The sequence below is a fragment of the Spinacia oleracea genome, chromosome 3, assembly GCF_020520425.1.
Source record: "Spinacia oleracea cultivar Varoflay chromosome 3, BTI_SOV_V1, whole genome shotgun sequence".
Classification (NCBI taxonomy): Eukaryota; Viridiplantae; Streptophyta; class Magnoliopsida; order Caryophyllales; family Amaranthaceae; genus Spinacia; species Spinacia oleracea.
In genome coordinates this window covers 26,960,975-26,978,691 of record NC_079489.1, presented here as the reverse complement: position 1 = coordinate 26,978,691, position 17,717 = coordinate 26,960,975, and the positions used below count along the sequence as shown (strand labels likewise).

The window sequence follows — 17,717 nt, the reverse complement described above, 5'->3', positions numbered from 1 at the left end:
CATGTGTACCTTATATAATACAAGTATGAGATAAAATGATTTTAAGCAAATGCAAAATACCAAATTCTTCCTTCATTTAATTAACATCATCCATGAATATCTCAATAATCTTACTATTATTGATTGTTGCATTAAATTTCTCAATTACTCAAAGTTTCCAACACCCCTTAGACCCTTTAAGCCCTAAAGAAATCAATGAAATAAGAGTTATAATTGAAAAATCCCATCTGAAAACCCTTAAAAATTTAACATACCACTTTGTGGATGTTGATGAGCCTGAAAAAGATGATGTGCTACATTGGCTATCATCATCGTCATCGTCATCGTCATCGTCTAGGAAAACAAAGTTGTTACCTCGTCGAGCCAAGGTGGTGGTCATAGGTGGGGGACAAACACGAGAACTGGTAGTAGACTTATCGAAGAGGTTGATCGTGTTAGACCATGTGTACAAAGGTCATGGTTACCCTCCACTCACATTTGAAGAGTTGTTACAAGCAAGCCTATTAACCCAAAAAGACCCTAGGTTTCTTGAGTCTCTATCAAGAAGAAATTTGAAGGGTTCCCAAGTTTCATGCCTACCTCTTACTAAAGGTTGGTTTGGAGAACATGTCTCTACAAGGGGAGTTAAAATCACATGTTTTTATAGAAATGGAACCACTAATATATATGCTCGCCCAATTAATGGGATAACCATACTATTTGATCTTGAATTAATGAAGGTAACAACGTATATGGATCGTTATCGAGCTCCATTGCCTAAGGCTAAAGGTACCGAGTTCCATTCACGACCAGTACAACCCGGTCCGAGTTATCCTAACATAACTAACAGCAAGTTTAGTATCCAAGGTAATTTGGTTACATGGGGTGATTGGAAATTCCATGTTGCATTTAATTCAAGAGCAGGAACAATTATATCTGCTGCATCTATATTTGATGGAAAGGAGAACAAGTATAGGAGGGTTTTGTATAGAGGTCATGTTTCCGAGACGTTTGTACCATATATGGATTCTACGGAAGATTGGTATTATAGGACATTTATGGATGTGGGCGAATTCGGGTTTGGGAAAGCAGCTGATAGCCTTCAACCCCTTGTTGATTGCCCAGGGAATGCAAGGTTTATGGATGGGTATTTGGTTGATGCTTTTGGAATGCCTAATTTGCTTCCTAGAGCTATTTGTGTTTTTCAAAGGTATTCTGGTGATGTTGCATGGAGACATACTGAAATTGGAGTTCCTGGGAGAGTGGTAAGTATAAATGTTATATAATACTAACCTTTTCATCTATGTATAATTTCGATTTTAATTTGTCACATGATAATATGCATTTGCTAATTTTCTAATGTACAACCGGAAGTGCCACAATGTGCAAGATACATCAAAGCCTCTTTTGTTGCTTCCAAATAGCAAACCAGTCAAAAAAAAAAAAAAAAGTGTTTTGTTTTACTTACAAATTACAATCGGTGGTCATACGTAAGCTGCCATTATTTACTTGATGGCTTCAATGATCTTTTCAGATACGAAATGGAGAGCCAGAAGTTACACTAGTTGTGAGAATGATAGCTACCGTTGGAAATTACGACTACATTCTAGATTGGGAATTCAGGCAAACAGGGTCCATTACAGTTGGGGTATGTTGATTTCATTCTACTTTTTTTTTTTTTTTTTTGTTGTAGGCTATTATATATTGTTGTTCTTTAAAATCTTAGGCTATAGTTCTCTAAACTCTAATAGTAGGTCAACAATAAAATAATTATAATAAGGGACAAATGATGTAGACGAGATTCAATTTCAGGTTTGTATACCACAATCCTGGTGAATTTAACCAACAAAATTAATTAGCATCTAGACATATGATGAGACTAGTTATGGACATAAAGTACAACATAGTCCATGATTAACCAGTTGACAATGTTACGTAGGTTGGATTAACGGGAGTACTAGAAATGAAGGCAACATCCTACACATCAATGGACCAAGTAACAGAAGAAATGTACGGCACCATGGTGGCACCTAACACTATTGCCATTAACCATGACCACTTCCTCACTTACTATCTTGACCTTGACGTCGACGGCAACGAGAACTCCTTCATGAGATCTTCATTACAGTCGGAGAGAGTAAGGAGGATGTCAACCCCTAGGAAAAGTTACTGGAATGTCAAGAAGAAAATCTTTAAAAGAGAAGCTGAGGCTAGAATACGGCTCAGCTCGAAGCCGGCTCAGTTAATGGTGGTGAATTCTAATAAGAAAACTAATGTGGGAAACCCAGTTGGTTACCAGCTTATTACCGGACAACCGGCTTATTCACTCCTAGCTGATGATGATTATCCTCAAATACGTACTGCTTATACGAAGTACCAAGTTTGGGTGACTCCCTATAGTAAGTCAGAAAGGTGGGCTGCTGGTTTTTATGCTGACCAAAGCCATGGAGATGATGGCTTAACTGTATGGACTCGTAGGTACGGATATTTTCTACATTTATCCTATTATATGTACTGTATATATCTATATCTAAATCTATATACTATACTAAAACACAACTAATTCCCCCCACCCCACCCCACCCAAAATCCCACATATTTTTTTCCATTCAATTTTTTAGACATAAGTGAACGAGATGACCCATTTTATTTATTGCATCTAAATTCAACTCTTTTTTAGTGGTTGATACTGAAAATCAAAATTATTAACCAATGCCCACTTTTAAAAGTACCCTTTGCTACGCCCGTACTAATGCAGCGTTTGAAAGATAACTAATGTGTGGCCCGGGCGATGTCCCGATCGCTACATTGAATAGTTAAAATTTTAGATTTTTTTTGAGCTCAATATTTGACGAAATGCATGTATACCTTAAAGTGAAAAACATCAATTAAGTTTGTCAACTACACAAACACACTACGTCATTTATCATGCTAAGTAATTTTTCAATTAGATCATCTTACAATTGTATAATTTGTTTTTTAGTGGAACTAAGTGCTTCAAATTAATAACACCAAATTAGATATAAGCAACCGTGCAAGGTATTTCTATAGTTGATGCTTATGAGATTCGTGACATCATGTTTCTTCATAGTTGTCCTAATTATTTATTTTTATTTTTTTTCAAAATATTCCATAGAAAATAAAAAATTAAATAAAAATTTAGTTGGTTTAGACTTCATGTTAACATTTATTTATAAATTAATGTGAAAAATAAACCACAGTTGGCGGTTGGTTAAGATGGTAATGAAAATTATCATTCAAACATGAGGTCTAGAGTTCGAACCTCGTTGTATTGATTTTTGGTTATCCATGACATTACATACCACTTGATGAGTGAATGATGTGGTGCAAAGGGAAGAGTACTACGTGACACATAGACGTTTTCGAAAACGCCTTTTAATATATTAGTATAGATTGTTCAAACAAACTTAAAGAAACTGTGCATTGTACGGGTGCTAACTAGTTTATACTAAAATACATTTTTTTTCCCTCCAAACCTTGCATTTTTTTTTAATATTTTAATTTAATATTCTTTTAGAAATTAAGTTCAACCACGTACTCATTTATATTTTTTGGAAACAATAATGATTGTAAAATGTTTAATGTAGAATAAATTACAAGGTGACTCCCTTCAATTTATTTCATCTAAATTAAATACAACTCCTTTTTTTAGTTGTTGGCATTGAAAAAAAAAATATTAACTAATATCCGCTTTGAAATTACCCATTACCATGCACTAATATCAATACTCTGTATAACATTTGAATAAACTAATTATTAATTTATTTGTTTTAATGAAACCTTGCATTACACGGGTGCTAATTAACAAGTACTTGGTATTAAATAAATTGTAATAAACAAGTGGTACATAAAATTATGGAACATAAGCTTCAAGCTACTATAGGCTATAGTAATCTCTTCCCCGGAAAATCAAAATTTTATGTTCCACAATTTATGTTTCACTCTCTTCTATAGTTTATATTGGTACTAAGTGAATCACTTGTATCTTCATAATTAATTAATATTACATTAACGTCAACTAATATGAGAAGCTGAAATACAATTGGTATACAAATTGCGAGACAAAAGATACAAGAATTACTTAGAGTATTAAAAACGAATTTATCAAGCATAACATGGAATTAATGTTTTTGTTATCCTAGCTAATTTTAAAAATCTCGATCTTATAGTGTACAATAGACGCTTTTGACTACTACATATATAAATATGTTTAATAATGTATTGACTGCACAGTTAATTGTATACTTATCGTAACTTTTAACGAACATGGATTATTTGTTGCAGGAATAGAAAGATAGAAAACAAAGACATTGTGTTGTGGTATACTATGGGATTTCATCACGTCCCCTGCCAAGAAGATTTTCCTATTATGGCAACTCTCCGAAGCAGTTTCGAGCTCCGTCCGACTAACTTTTTCGACCAAAATCCAATTACTTACAAAGTTAAGTCATGATACACTCATGCATCATTGTAATGAAGAACAACAATGCTATATATATACTTTAATTTAATACTATGTATCTGATGAATGAATTATGGATGAGACTAATTAAATGTGTATTATCTTAATCACTTGAATTCTAGCACAACAACTAAAAAAATGAATGTATAATTCATTCTTATTGGACCTCACTCTTAACGTTTTTGCTTCATTTGTAAATCACATTGAGTTACAAAGTGAAGTACTCCATTGAGATTATATTTATACAACGCGCGGATGGTACAGGCGCGTGCACCTAGATCTAGGTGCACCTGCACCAAAACGCAGAAAAATAAGAACAAAACGCAAAAACATAAAAAAACAACAAAAAACATAAAAGAACACAAAAACATAAAAGAAAGAACATCAAGAATTAAACCAAAAGAACAATAAGTAAAACAGGAAAGAACAATAGCATTGAAAACCAAAAAAGGTTAAAACAACAAATAAGTAAAAACACATAAAAGAACAATAAGTAAAAACACGTAAAAGAACATAAAACACTAAAAAGAAAGAACATCAGCAATTAAACGAAAGAACAAATAGAAAAGAACAATCATATTAAAAACCAAAAAGATTAAAACACGTAAAAGAACATAATACACTAAAATGAGAGAAGATCAGAAAGTAAAGGAAAAGAACAAAAAGAAAAAAAGAAAAACACAAACATATTAAAAACCAGAAAGGTTAAAACAAGGAAAAAACGATTTCTCTGCACTTTTAAAAAGAACATGGCAAATGCAACACCAGACGCACAAAAGAAGAAAAGAACCAACGAAAAGAACAACAAAAACGTTAAAAAGTGAAAAAACCGCCAAACAGAAGTTTTTTATTGAAATAATGAACGTGGCAAGAAAAAAACCGCAAAACAGAAGTTTTCCTATGAAAACATAAAACGTGGCAGTTAATTTCTCTCTCCTCAAAATCTTTTAATAAAAAAACATTAAATAAGTTACTTGTCTTTCATTTTGTATTTTAAAAAATTAAAAAATAGATTACTGTTTAAAATAAAAAAATAAAAAAATATAATTTAAGTAAAAATAGTAATAAAAAACAAATTTAAAAATACTAACAACAGATAATAAAAAGAACACAAAGGAGACTCAAACGAACATCATTTTCTTTACTTATAGGCCAAAAGAACAAAAAAGCGGACGAAAAGAACAACCAAAAAAAAAAGGAAGTTTAAGTTTGAAAATACTGTAGCAGTTATTTTCTCTCTCTTCAATTTATCATATATAAATACATCATTGAATTCGACATTTATTTTCACTTTCACACTCAACCTACATGCAAAACCTCCACTCACAAACAATCAAAAAAACAGTGCAAAACCTTTCAAATTCTTGCAAATCCGAACTTCCCCAATTTGCAATTCTACTATTTTCACTCTAAAAACTTCCCCAATTTGTTTTTTGGAAGTGATAATCTGGTTACAAAAACTTGAACCCTAACAATTGAAAATGGGGAAATCGAAAAAAGGAGAAGAAGTTGATGCGAAATGTTCTATTGAGTAAGAATTCAACTTCATTTTTCTTTTCTTTTTTCTTGAATTTCAGTTTAATTTTAATTTTTAGAGAATTTCCCATGAATTTTAATTTTCTATAAAATTTCATTTGAAGGGATGATGTTCCTTTGACAACGACTTTATTGAACTTAAGAAACAAAAAGAAGAAAGAGAAAGAAATTACACCAACAATTGATGCGGATTTGTTGGAAGATATCAACAAAGAAGTTTCAGAAACAGAAGAAGAAGAAGAGAGCGAGTAAGTGGATTTTTTAAACAAAAACCTAGGTTCATTTACACCTTCTGTTTGTTCTTTTTGTTTTCCTTAATGTTCTAATTTCAATAACGAAACCAAATACATTTTTTAACGAATTTAAAAGTAGATCTACATTTATGTTTTTTTTAAATGTATTTTAAGTCACTGAATCATACACTTAGAAGAACAATGGTATAGATTTAAAAGAACAACGAATGTTAACTCAAAAGAATAGTGGAAATTTAAATTAAATAAGTAGATCTATGTTCTTTTATTTATTTACTGTCTGTTCTTTTTATTAGCCCTACTGTTTGACGAACAATTCGCCCAGGTTAAAAGAACAACAAATAGACTAAAAAGAACAGTACAATTTTGACGAACTTAAACCTAGATCTATAATTTTGTTCTTATCTATTGAATTATATCTATGTTCTTTTTTATCTATGTTCTTATCTATAAAAACTTAAAAGAACCAACTGTGTAGGTTTAAAGAACAATCAATGTAGACTCAAAAGAACAACCAATGTACACTCAAAAGAACAGTACAGTATTAATGTAGGCTTAAAAATAACTATGCATCTAGAAGAAAAGAACAGTCCATGTCTACTTAAAAGATCACTAGGCATTAAAAGAACAATCAATGAAAATTAAAAAGAACAATGTGCTTAGATTTGATGAGATGGTGTTCTTTTTACTTGTTCTTAAATGTATTTTAAAAAATAAAGAACAATCAATCACGGATAAAAGAACAAACCATCTACATTTAAAAGACAAACCTAAAACTGTTGGCACACAGTAAAAGAACACTTAATAAAAGGAACATAAGAAAAGGAACATATAAGCATACCTTGATCAACAGTTGAACAACATTTATCAACAACATCAACATAAATCCTCAGCAAATGATCACAATCCTCTTGAATTTCATTATCTCCTTCAATTTTCTTTCTACGAAAATTAGCAAATTGTATTTTTTCATCTCCTGAGAATTAGTATTCTGATTAATTCACTAATTCTCAAAAAAACAGGAACAATAATGCGAAAAGTTGGAGAGAGAAGAAAGTAGAAATCGCATTTCACTCTTTCTCTCTCTTAAATTCTCTCTTCTGTTGAGAGAAAATAAAACCTCTCATTTTTCTCTCTCTAAAATGTGTTGCTAAAATTATGAAATGATGAACGAATGAGAATATGGAGGACAAACATTATTTATATAGTATATGAAAAAATAAAAAAAATCAGATGAATAAGATATTGTACAAGGGTGCAGGATGAGAACTGTGCACTTGTTTTTTGTGTTGTTCCTTTTTTCATAATATGTGTTCTTTCCAAAAGCATAGCTGTGTTCTTTTGTACACGACATGTTGTTCTTTTTCCATTACATGTGTTATTTCAAACATTTTTCTGTTGTTCTTTTTTCATAACATGTGTTTTTGGTGTTGTTCTTTTTTTCATGACATATGTTTTTTTCATTATAGACTTTCCAAACAAAGGAAAGCATTGCAAGAACAACAGAAGATGGTGCAAGCACTTCAGGAAAAGCTGCTACAACAGGAAAAGCAGCTGGATCTGATTGAACAAAAAAAGAAGGGTGGAGAAGGACAAAAAAATTCCAGCAAAGATCCTGAAAAGCAGGAAGAAACTGAAAAGAAAGAGCATGAAGTAAAAGTGCATGAAGAAGTGAAAGAACCTGAAAAAGAGGAGGCCGAGGTAAAAGTTCCAGAAGAGCTGGATGAACCAGAAAGAAAAGAAAAGAAAACGAACTTAAAAATTACTTTGAGGTATCATCTGTGTTTGTTAATATTATTTCATATTTACATTGTAGTTGTTATTTTCGTTTCTTAAACATACTTTTGCATTTATGTTTTTACTAGAAAGAAAAAAGACGGAGAAGAAGCTGGTGAGGAACCTGAAAAAGCAAAGGGGAAGTCTAGGAAATCAATACCAAACAGGAAAAGGACAAGGTAACTTACATAAATGGTGTTCTTTTTATTTTCTGTGTTTTACTTTTTTTTTACTACTTATGTTCTATTGTTTTGGCCAACAGAAGTCAATTGCTGAAAGAAGAATTTCCCGATCTTATCAAAGAGGTAAAGCAGGAATTGGAAGAGGCACATAAGAAGAAGAGCTTGTTGCCTGCTGAGAAAATTTCAACAAAAAAAGTTGCACCAAATGCTAAGAAGGGGAATGGAGTTACTTTGAAAAAGACTGCAGCACTTAAGGTAAACTTCACATTACCCTTTTTGTATATCTTTTTATTTACCTTAATGTTATATTATAATAGAAATAAATGTTGTGTTTTAAATAAAGAATGTTCTTTTTTTCCTGTCTTGTGTTCTTTACATCATCATTTATGTTCTTTTTTCATTCAGAGGGGTAGCAGAGTTAATCAGATAGTTGTGAGGGAGGTTTATGAAGACGAGGAAGATGAAGAAGGAGGTGAAGAAGAAGGTGAAGAAGTAGAAGAGGAAAGTGAACCCTTAATGAAGAAGGGGAAAAAAGTAGTTGAGAAGGTCAAAAATTTTCTTAAGTTATTTGTTCTTTTTCTTCCTTATAATGTTCTTTTACTCCCTGACTAATGTTCTTTATATTTTTTCTTTTTTCTAGAGAGCAACAAGAAGTAAACAAATTGTTGTTTCTGATGAGGTCATGGAGGTGGTGGATGATGAGAAACCAAAATCTTTGGTTGTTGCCAAACCAAAACCTGAAGAAAGGAAACTAAATCTAAGGCAAACTCCGCAATTGATGATGCGATTCTTGAGGGGAATTGCATCTAATGAACCAGATGATATAAGAAAACAACAAGCCATCGTGGAGTTAGACTTTGGATCTCTTCTGCAACTTGACATCCCACAAAACGAAAATCCATTCCCGTACGAGTTGGTTAGGAATTTCAACTCGTCTGACCGGTCCTTGCATCTACCAAATTCTTCCCTTGATATTACTGTAGAGGATGTATACCTGGTGTACGGTATACCTATTGGAGGAGCTCCGGTCGTGGAATGGACTGATGAACAAGATCCTGAAGTTTTGAGGGTTTTTGCTGAATTTTGGGCATACTGAAAAGTGAAGTCTGGATGCCCAAAATTGAAAGAAATGGTTGAAAAACTGATCAAAGATGAGACTCCAGTTGATGATAACTGGAAGAGATCTTTCCTAGTGGTTGCAGTTAACACCTGCATTAAATCCACTACTAATTTATCGGTATACATCAAAATTCCTTTGTTTCTCATTAATGTTCTTTTGTTTCTCATTAATGTTCTTTTGTTTGCGTATTATGTTCTTTTAAATGTTTATTAATATTTTTATTGTTCTTTTATTTGTTTGTCGAATTCCATGTTCTTTCTTTCTCTTTCACTGTTCTTTTATTCTGTATGATGTTCCTTTCTTTTCCATTGAATGTCCTATTGTTGTACTTTCCTTTATATGAATGTTAGTTGTGTTCTTTTCAGTTGTATTCAATATTCTTTTGCTCTTCTTTCATTGTTCTTTTCATTCTCTCTAATGTTCCTTTATTTTCTATTGAATGTTCTATTTTCTTATTCTATTTAAAATCATAATTAATGTTCTTTTCTTTTATATTTTTCTGTTTCAAAAGCCAAAGCAAGTGAGGAATCTAAATTGGTGCCAGTATGCATACACCAGCCTTCTTGGGGCAGCTATGTACTGGAATGTGGACCGTAGCAGATGGTTTGCTGGTCCACTACCATTTCTAATGGTAAATTTCAATCATTAAGCTAGCATTTCCCTTTGTTATATATATTACTTTCATCTTCTTCTTTCACCTAACTAACAATAAATTATGTTGTTATTGTTAAATTAGGTATGTTATTTCGATCGGGTGCAGATCATGGAAGAGTACCCTCCAAGGATCTTCCCCCTAATTTCTTGCTGGACAAGAGATATGATAAGCAGCAGGGTACGCAATGACAATGCTACAGGCTTCGGACATGGCTTGATTCTGGACAGAATTCAAGGTCCACCTGAGCTACAACTGTACAGGGAGGAGATGAAGCTGCTCAAACAGCAAAAAGCACTCAGTGAACAACCACCACCACTTCTTCTTCAACACCCACATCAAGAACAGCAGCAACATGATGAACAACCACCGCAGCAACCACTGCAGCAACCACAACAGCAACATCAACACCAAGAGCCTAACTGGTCAACAAATGATGTGCCCAAAGAACATCAAGGTGTACCAGTGACTCAACTCGGGGATGACAAAGATTTGCTAGAGCAACAGGCAGACCCCAGTGAGAAAGCAAAAGTCCCTTCTACAATTGAGGTAAAAATTAAATTCACTCAACAAAACCATTGCATTTATTTTTTCAACGTTTTTGTTGTAATGTTCTTTTTCCTCCAACAAATGTTCTTTTACGTCCTCAATATAATCTTTTTTCCTACCATGTTTTTTGCTTTCTGTGTTTATGTTATTTTTATCAAAAACTAGTTCTTTACGTTCTTTTACATGTTCTTTTAAATGTTTATTCATGTTATTTAAGCATGTTCTTTTTTCTTAAAAAGATGTTCTTTACATTTGAATATGTTCTTTTATATGTTTAAGCATGTTATTTACATGTTCATTTATCTCTTTAACATGTTCTTTCGATCTTTAACAATGTTTCTAAGCTCTACTTGAATGTTCTTTTAGGAATCTCTCTTGTTCTTTTTTCCATTCGAATGTTCTTTTTATTTATCCAGTCCTTATTGTTGTTATTGTTAAACAGGAATTCCATGCTGAATTCACTAAAACCACTACTGAACTCAGTAGTGTCATGAACAAGTTCAACGACTTATTGTCGTTGTCCAGAAAGTTCTTTGACACTACTATTGATGTCAAAAAAAGTCTGCCATTCAATATGGCAAAAATATGGTCAACATGCTCTGGAATTGAAATTTCAGTTACTTTTGAGAAGGGCAACTCTACAGAAGAGCGGCAAGAAGGAAGGAATACTGAGGAGATTGGTTCAATCCTCAGTCAAGATAAAGGATTTTTCAGCTCAAACTACTTCACAATACTATTTGAGGAAGCAGTACGAAAGGCAACAGAAGGAAATGAAAGAAAGGAAATCGAGGAATCTGAGGATGTTCCATTTGATTTGCCACCATTTTTAACACCTCCGATCATGCCTTCCCAGCCTAATGTATTTGCTGATTTGACATTGAAGCTTGGAATGGTTTCCGATTCAAATTCTCCTCCTCAGGCACACGACTTTGAAGAGGAAATGAGATTAGAAGCAATCTTGGCAAACAAAACTTTGACTGAACGTGATTTGGAGACAATTTCAGGGGACAACAAAGATGAAGCTGAAAAACAACAGCCACCTACAGAAAAAACTGAGTATGCGTTCTTTTAAAACAGTTCACATACACATGTATAATAAATATGTGACTGTTTCTTTCATTATTCACAATGTTCTTTTATAAACAATTATTTGTTTTTTTATTCGTTTGATTTGTTCTTTTTATTAATTCTCTGTCTTTATACAATTATTTAATGGATCTTTTGTTTCTTTTATTCGGAATGTTCCTTTCATATATTTCTTTATGTTCTTTCTATATTTACTTTAATATCTTCCTACTTTTAATATTAACTTATATGTTCTTTTTCATTGCACTTTTGTTCTTTAATTCTTCTCATTGTGTTCTTTGTTCCTCCTCACATGTTCTTTTTTTTTTTTTGTAATACACAGAGAACCTGAAAATGTGAGATCAGATATGGAAGGTTTAATCCAAGGAGCTGAAGATGGAAACCCCATGTCTCCAACTGTTAGAACTGAAGAATCCGAGTTTAAGACTCCAACTGCCGCTGAGTCGCAGACTGAAATGGAAACTCCATCAATATTCCTGAAGTAAGACTACTGTATTTTATTAAAATATAATTTTCATAATCTTCAATTTAATGCTCTTTTCTTTCTCGCTTTTGTTCTTTTTATTTATAGTAATATATTCTTTTCTTTCCACTCTTTTAGCACTCCAAGTGCGGTGTACTCGCAACCAGAAAATGCACCTACATCTATGAACATAGAGTATGACTACTGCATTTTATTTTATAAGTTATTTTTCGTTTATTATTACAAGTTATTTTTCATTATCATTTATAAAATGTTCTTTTCTTTTCACTTTGTTGTTCTTTTTATTGTTAGTCTGAATTCGTTTTTCCCTCTAATATGTTCTTTTTACTTTATAATGTATTTGTTTTCATAAGTGAGGAAGAGGATCCAGATAACGTACAAGTACCTAAACTTGTTAAGAGAAAGAAAAATGTTCCCCTCAAGTTACTGTCACCCTTCTTAACTCAGTATTCACACCTACTGGTTGGGGAAGAACAGTTGAATCAAAAGGAAAAGGACATGCGATGCGTACTGGATTATGCCTTTGGAAAGGGAAGCCCAACGTAAGAATTTTATACTATTACAAGTATTTGAATGTAGATGTTCTTTTTGTACATGTTCTTATGGAAATTTTATTTTCATTCTTATAACAGTCAGGTGTTGTACACTGATGATTGGAATATAGTTACCAGAGAAGAGTTTCAAACCCTAGGTATATATTTAATTATTGGAATTTAAAATGTTCTTTTAAATGCTGTTGATGTTCCTTTTACTCATATTTTTGTTCTTTTCCTTTAAAACAGCTCCCAATGTGTGGGTGATGAATAATGTTATTGACACTTTTGCAAGAATACTGAATGATGATCCAGATCAAAGTGTCAAGAGTAACTTGAAGTTCTATTTCTCTACAATCCCTTTCGTAAGTTTTAATATAACTAAAAAATCATATTTTCGTACTTCTTCAGTTATTTTTATTATATAACATATATTTAAAATTATTTTTTTTTCGGTGCAGAATATGCTCTGCCAGAATGAACCGTATGGTGGATCACAGGATAGTCAAGCAACCGAGGGCAAACGCTTAGAAAATTTTATTTTAAGTGTACGCCATAAGTATGTAACTGCTGGTGTGAAGTCTTTGAAGGGATTCCATCTGGTAAAATTATAAAATTGTTCTTTTCTTTTTACATATGTTCGTTTTCCTTTGTTTAATGTTCTTTTCTCTGCTTGTAGTTGTTCTTTCCAGTCTGGTCTGGTGATCATTTTTATCTCATTGTAATCAACCAAAAGGCGAAGAAGGTGGAGATCATTGACAATCTCTCCTTACCTGAAGGAATTACATATGATGATAAATATAAAACATTTGCAGAAAGAACTGTAAGTCTATTTGAAGAATTTCCTCTTATATATTTTATTTGTTCTTTCCTTTGTTGTTCTTTATTCTTTTACTAAATTAAATGTTCTTTTTTCCTTCCTTTGTTGTTCTTTGTTTCTTTGTTGTTCTTTGTTCTTTGTTCTTTTACTAAGTTAAATGTTCTTTTTATTTCAGTTTGAAGCATGGACAATATTTGTGAACAAGAAGGACATCCTTTGCGGAAGGCACAGATTTCAGCATATGAAATTGTGTTGCTTGAAATGCCATGAAAAACAGAACAAACAAGACTGATTGTGGGGTATATGCAATGAGGCATATGGAGACCTACAAAGGCAACCAGACTTGGAATTGTGGCTTCAAAAACACAGATGAAGATGTAAGTAAATTTTGAATATATGTACGTATATTATTTTAATATATAATATTTTATTAATGTACTATTTTATGTTTTCAGAAAGACTTTATTTGCAAGCTGAGAATGCGGTACGGTACTGAAATCTTATTATCCGTTCTGAACAAAAGGCATGAGCTAACGTATCTGGCATTGAAGAGAGCTAATCAAGTTGAATAGTTGGTTGTTTTCATGAAGGCAGAATTGTTAGGTTATGATACATATGATATTACATAAATCATGCGGAAACAACCATTAACCCAGGAATACATATTATTTACACATAATCATATAGCATAATTTAGATGCATACTCTTTGTTGCGTGCCCTCCCTAGCTGCGCCCGAACCGAGCAAGAACAAGTCTTTAGGACTCCAAGTGTCGTCCCTCCGTAGATAGTCCACAGCACGTCCGGATCCGCCTTAAGATTGACCAACTAGAATCGCCCTTAAGGTACTAGAATTTTCGGCACTTTTGAGCAAGATGTGTGACTGAATTTTTCTCTCAAAAACTCACTTTGAATACTTTTAAAACTCGTTATAAATTGTGAACCCAGGCCACATATTTATAGGGGTATGGAAAGAGAATTGGAATCCTATTAGGATACGAATTAATTAAACTTAGAATCCTACAAGAACTCTAATTAATTAATTTACCAAATAGAATTAGGAATTTAATCATTAACCGAACTCTGCACGTTTTAGGAATCGTGCATGAACACAAACTCACACACACACACACGGCAGCCACGATGGGCCGCCCATGCGCGTGCGTGCGAGCAGCAGCCCACGCAGCGAGGCCCACGCAGCCGCGGCCTTGGCGCGCGCTGGGCCTGCCTTGCGGTAGGCCTGGGCGCTGCCTTGGCTGGGCTTGTGGCGCGCGTTTGGCTTGCTGGGCGATGGCCTGGCTTCGAGCTGGGCCCTCGTCCGGCAGGCCTCGTCCGATGCTTATTCGTACGATACGCTTCCGATTAAATTTCCGATTCCGGAATTCATTTCCGATACGAACAATATTTAACATTTCCGATTCCGGAATTAATTTCCGTTTCGAACAAATATTTAATATTTCCGTTTCCCGAATTATTTTCCGATTCCGATAATATTTCCGATTCTGACAATATTTCCGTTTCCGACAATATTTCCGATTCTGGCAATATTTCCATTTCCGATAATATTTTCCGATACGTACCATGTTTCCGTTTCCGGCAACATCTACGACTTGGATAATATTTATATTTCCGATACGATCCATATTTCCGTTTCCGGCAATATCATCGTTTCCGGAGTATTCATTTCTTGCTTGTGACGATCTCAGCTCCCACTGAAACCAAGATCCGTCGATTCCGAATATTCATAGATGGAGTATTTAATGCCATTAAATACTTGATCCGTTTACGTACTATTTGTGTGACCCTACGGGTTCAGTCAAGAGTAAGCTGTGGATTAATATCATTAATTCAACTTGAACTGAAGCGGCCTCTAGCTAGGCATTCAGCTCACTTGATCTCACTGAATTATTAACTTGTTAATTAATACTGAACCGCATTTATTAGACTTAACATAGAATGCATACTTGGACCAAGGGCATTATTTCCTTCAGTCTCCCACTTGTCCTTAGGGACAAGTGCGCATTTCCTAATTCCTTTGTCGCTCGATGCTTGCTCTTGAACATAAGGTAAGAGTTGTCATCCTTATTATGTCCAGAGGTGTTCCTCGGTTTCAGAGTTCAACTGATCAAATAAACAGATAATCATAGCCTATGATTCATCCGAGCACGGCCATGCATTTCACAGTTTCTAGCTCTCCGAGTGGCCTTGTACAACTTTTAAGCATCTCATCCCGATTTATGGGAGGACAATCCCAATCTTGCGATCTTGAGATTAGACTTCGTTTGATAGGTGATTACCTGAGCGTTGCCTTTATAGCCTCCTTTTACGGTGCGACGGTTGGTCAACGTCAAAGCAACCAGTTCTCAAACAAGTAATCTCAAATCACTCAGGTATTGAGGATTTAGTGTCTAATAATTTTAATGAAATTTACTTATGACAGATTTTCATCTCTTAGAGTAAAGTTTCATAGGTCTTGTCCGATACTAGTCTTCCCAAAGTAAGTATCTATGCAAATGATTATGACATTGCCATGTCCACATAGTTCAAGAAACAGAACTACTAGTCATCTTGCATTCTAATCGTCTAACGTTTTCTATGCGTCCAATTTTTATAGAAAACTCCGACTAGGGACCATTTTCAACCTTTGACATTCAAGTTCACTTGATAGACATTTCTTAGTCACAGGACTGGTCCTGACAGTCTATCTTGAATATATCGTCAAATTTGAAGGGACTCATCATTTAATACTAAACCAAGATTAAATGGAATATGAAAATACATTTCATATATGATAAATGTTCAACCCCAATGTTTTACAACCATGGGCCTCTAACCCATCTTTAAAACATTTCATGGAATTCAAAGCTATGCTTGATTTCCAGTGCTACAACGTGAGTGTTGCTTCTCACTTGTTGCATAGGTTTAGTTATCATGCTTTTCCAATCTTAACATCCTTTTCATCGAATGTTCTTTGAGATATGATGATAAGATCTTTTCGAGTTTGTTTATTATGTGATCTAGTCTTTCTTACTTCGATGGTGGTTTTACTCATTTTGCAATGAAGAACCATCAAGTTAGCAGACGTTTTTCTTGCTTCAAGAGTGGTTCTACGCATTTTTCAATGAAGAACCATCAAGCCAGCAGATAGGTGATCTACCCAAGTTCAGTGAAGAACTTTAAACAACCCTGTTTTATTGCTTCTTAGGCAATAATTACTTTTACTTCAATTGTATAGGTTGCTAGTGACGCTTTGTTTGGATTTACCTATCCAAGCAGTTCATAGATATGTGGAAGACTCTCCAACTATATCTTAAAACATAGAAATTATTATTTTAATTTCCCACGCAACAACTCATGGTCTCCAACCCATGTTGCCATTTTCAAAACACGATGCTCTATAGCTCGTCCTTATCAATGGTTAACTCCAAAGGGTCTTGCTTGATCCTTTGCCAGTGTTTATGCGTGTAGCATCAATATTTAGCATATCTTTATTTCCTTGAATTAAGAACTATTCCTATGTACCTTTTCAAGTACCATAAGTATTCTTGATCTCAATCTAGTTGATCTTTACTTAGATCAATAGAGATTGGTATATGTTCGTCATGGCTAAAGTCATACGATACGTTTTTGGCGATCCTCATATTATATCATACATGATAAATTCTTTTGCAGAATAATTCCCAATTGAATTCTATTCATGTAACTTTAGCTCATTCAATTTCAGTAGATACTGAATCCAGCTAAATTCTTTGACATATAATATAGGTGAAGAATCTCATTAGATTCTTTGATGTTAACTTAGTAAATGCTTATACATAGTTCAAATCATCCTTTACTTAGATTTATTCACATGGGTCAAATATCTCCAATGGAGACTTTCGTGTTTGATTTAGTAAATGCCATTACTTAATCCAAAACAATATCATAAGATCTTTGTAAATAGATCTTAATACCCAGTATGTACTAAGTTTCGCCTTGGTCCATCATTGATGAATAATTTCAAATCTAAGTCATTAGCATTTGAATGTTATTTCACAATAGAGAGATATGTGTGTGATACACATAGGACCAATTAAGTTTTATGTACTCCCACTAAACTTCTTATATATCTATAAGAATCATGTATATTTTATGAAACTAAAATGCTTATTAGCTTCATTTAAAATACAGTTCCAATTCCCAATTGTTTGCTTAAATCTGTACTTAGATTTTATAAGCTAGCTTTCCTTTTCAAGCATTTATTTGGATCCACAAATTCTATGACATA

The 17,717-nt window shown here is 33.5% G+C and overlaps 2 protein-coding genes across 2 annotated transcripts; both read left to right on the top strand.

Moving 5' to 3' along the window:
* LOC110799282 (primary amine oxidase 1) lies at positions 1 to 5,984 on the top strand. The gene is made up of 4 exons (XM_022004510.2): positions 1 to 1,244; positions 1,514 to 1,627; positions 1,919 to 2,457; positions 4,285 to 5,984. The coding sequence occupies exons 1-4, from the start codon at positions 93 to 95 to the stop codon at positions 4,451 to 4,453; spliced, it is 1,974 nt and encodes a 657-aa protein (XP_021860202.2). The 5' UTR covers positions 1 to 92; the 3' UTR covers positions 4,454 to 5,984.
* LOC110799289 (uncharacterized) lies at positions 5,944 to 9,303 on the top strand. Its single transcript, XM_056838961.1, has 7 exons — positions 5,944 to 5,993; positions 6,103 to 6,246; positions 7,719 to 8,021; positions 8,115 to 8,204; positions 8,288 to 8,462; positions 8,613 to 8,753; positions 8,848 to 9,303. Exons 1-7 carry the CDS (start codon positions 5,944 to 5,946, stop codon positions 9,301 to 9,303), a joined length of 1,359 nt encoding a protein of 452 aa, XP_056694939.1.
* The last annotated feature ends 8,414 nt before the right edge of the window (positions 9,304 to 17,717 follow it).

Coding starts and splice junctions, on each gene's coding strand:
- LOC110799282 (XM_022004510.2), top strand. CDS start 93: ATGAATATCTCAATAATCTTACTATTATTGATTGTTGCATTAAATTTC. Junction 1,245..1,513: donor TTGGAGTTCCTGGGAGAGTG/GTAAGTATAAAT, acceptor TGATCTTTTCAG/ATACGAAATGGAGAGCCAGA. Junction 2,458..4,284: donor TTAACTGTATGGACTCGTAG/GTACGGATATTT, acceptor TATTTGTTGCAG/GAATAGAAAGATAGAAAACA.
- LOC110799289 (XM_056838961.1), top strand. CDS start 5,944: ATGGGGAAATCGAAAAAAGGAGAAGAAGTTGATGCGAAATGTTCTATT. Junction 5,994..6,102: donor GATGCGAAATGTTCTATTGA/GTAAGAATTCAA, acceptor TTTCATTTGAAG/GGATGATGTTCCTTTGACAA. Junction 8,205..8,287: donor CCAAACAGGAAAAGGACAAG/GTAACTTACATA, acceptor TTTGGCCAACAG/AAGTCAATTGCTGAAAGAAG.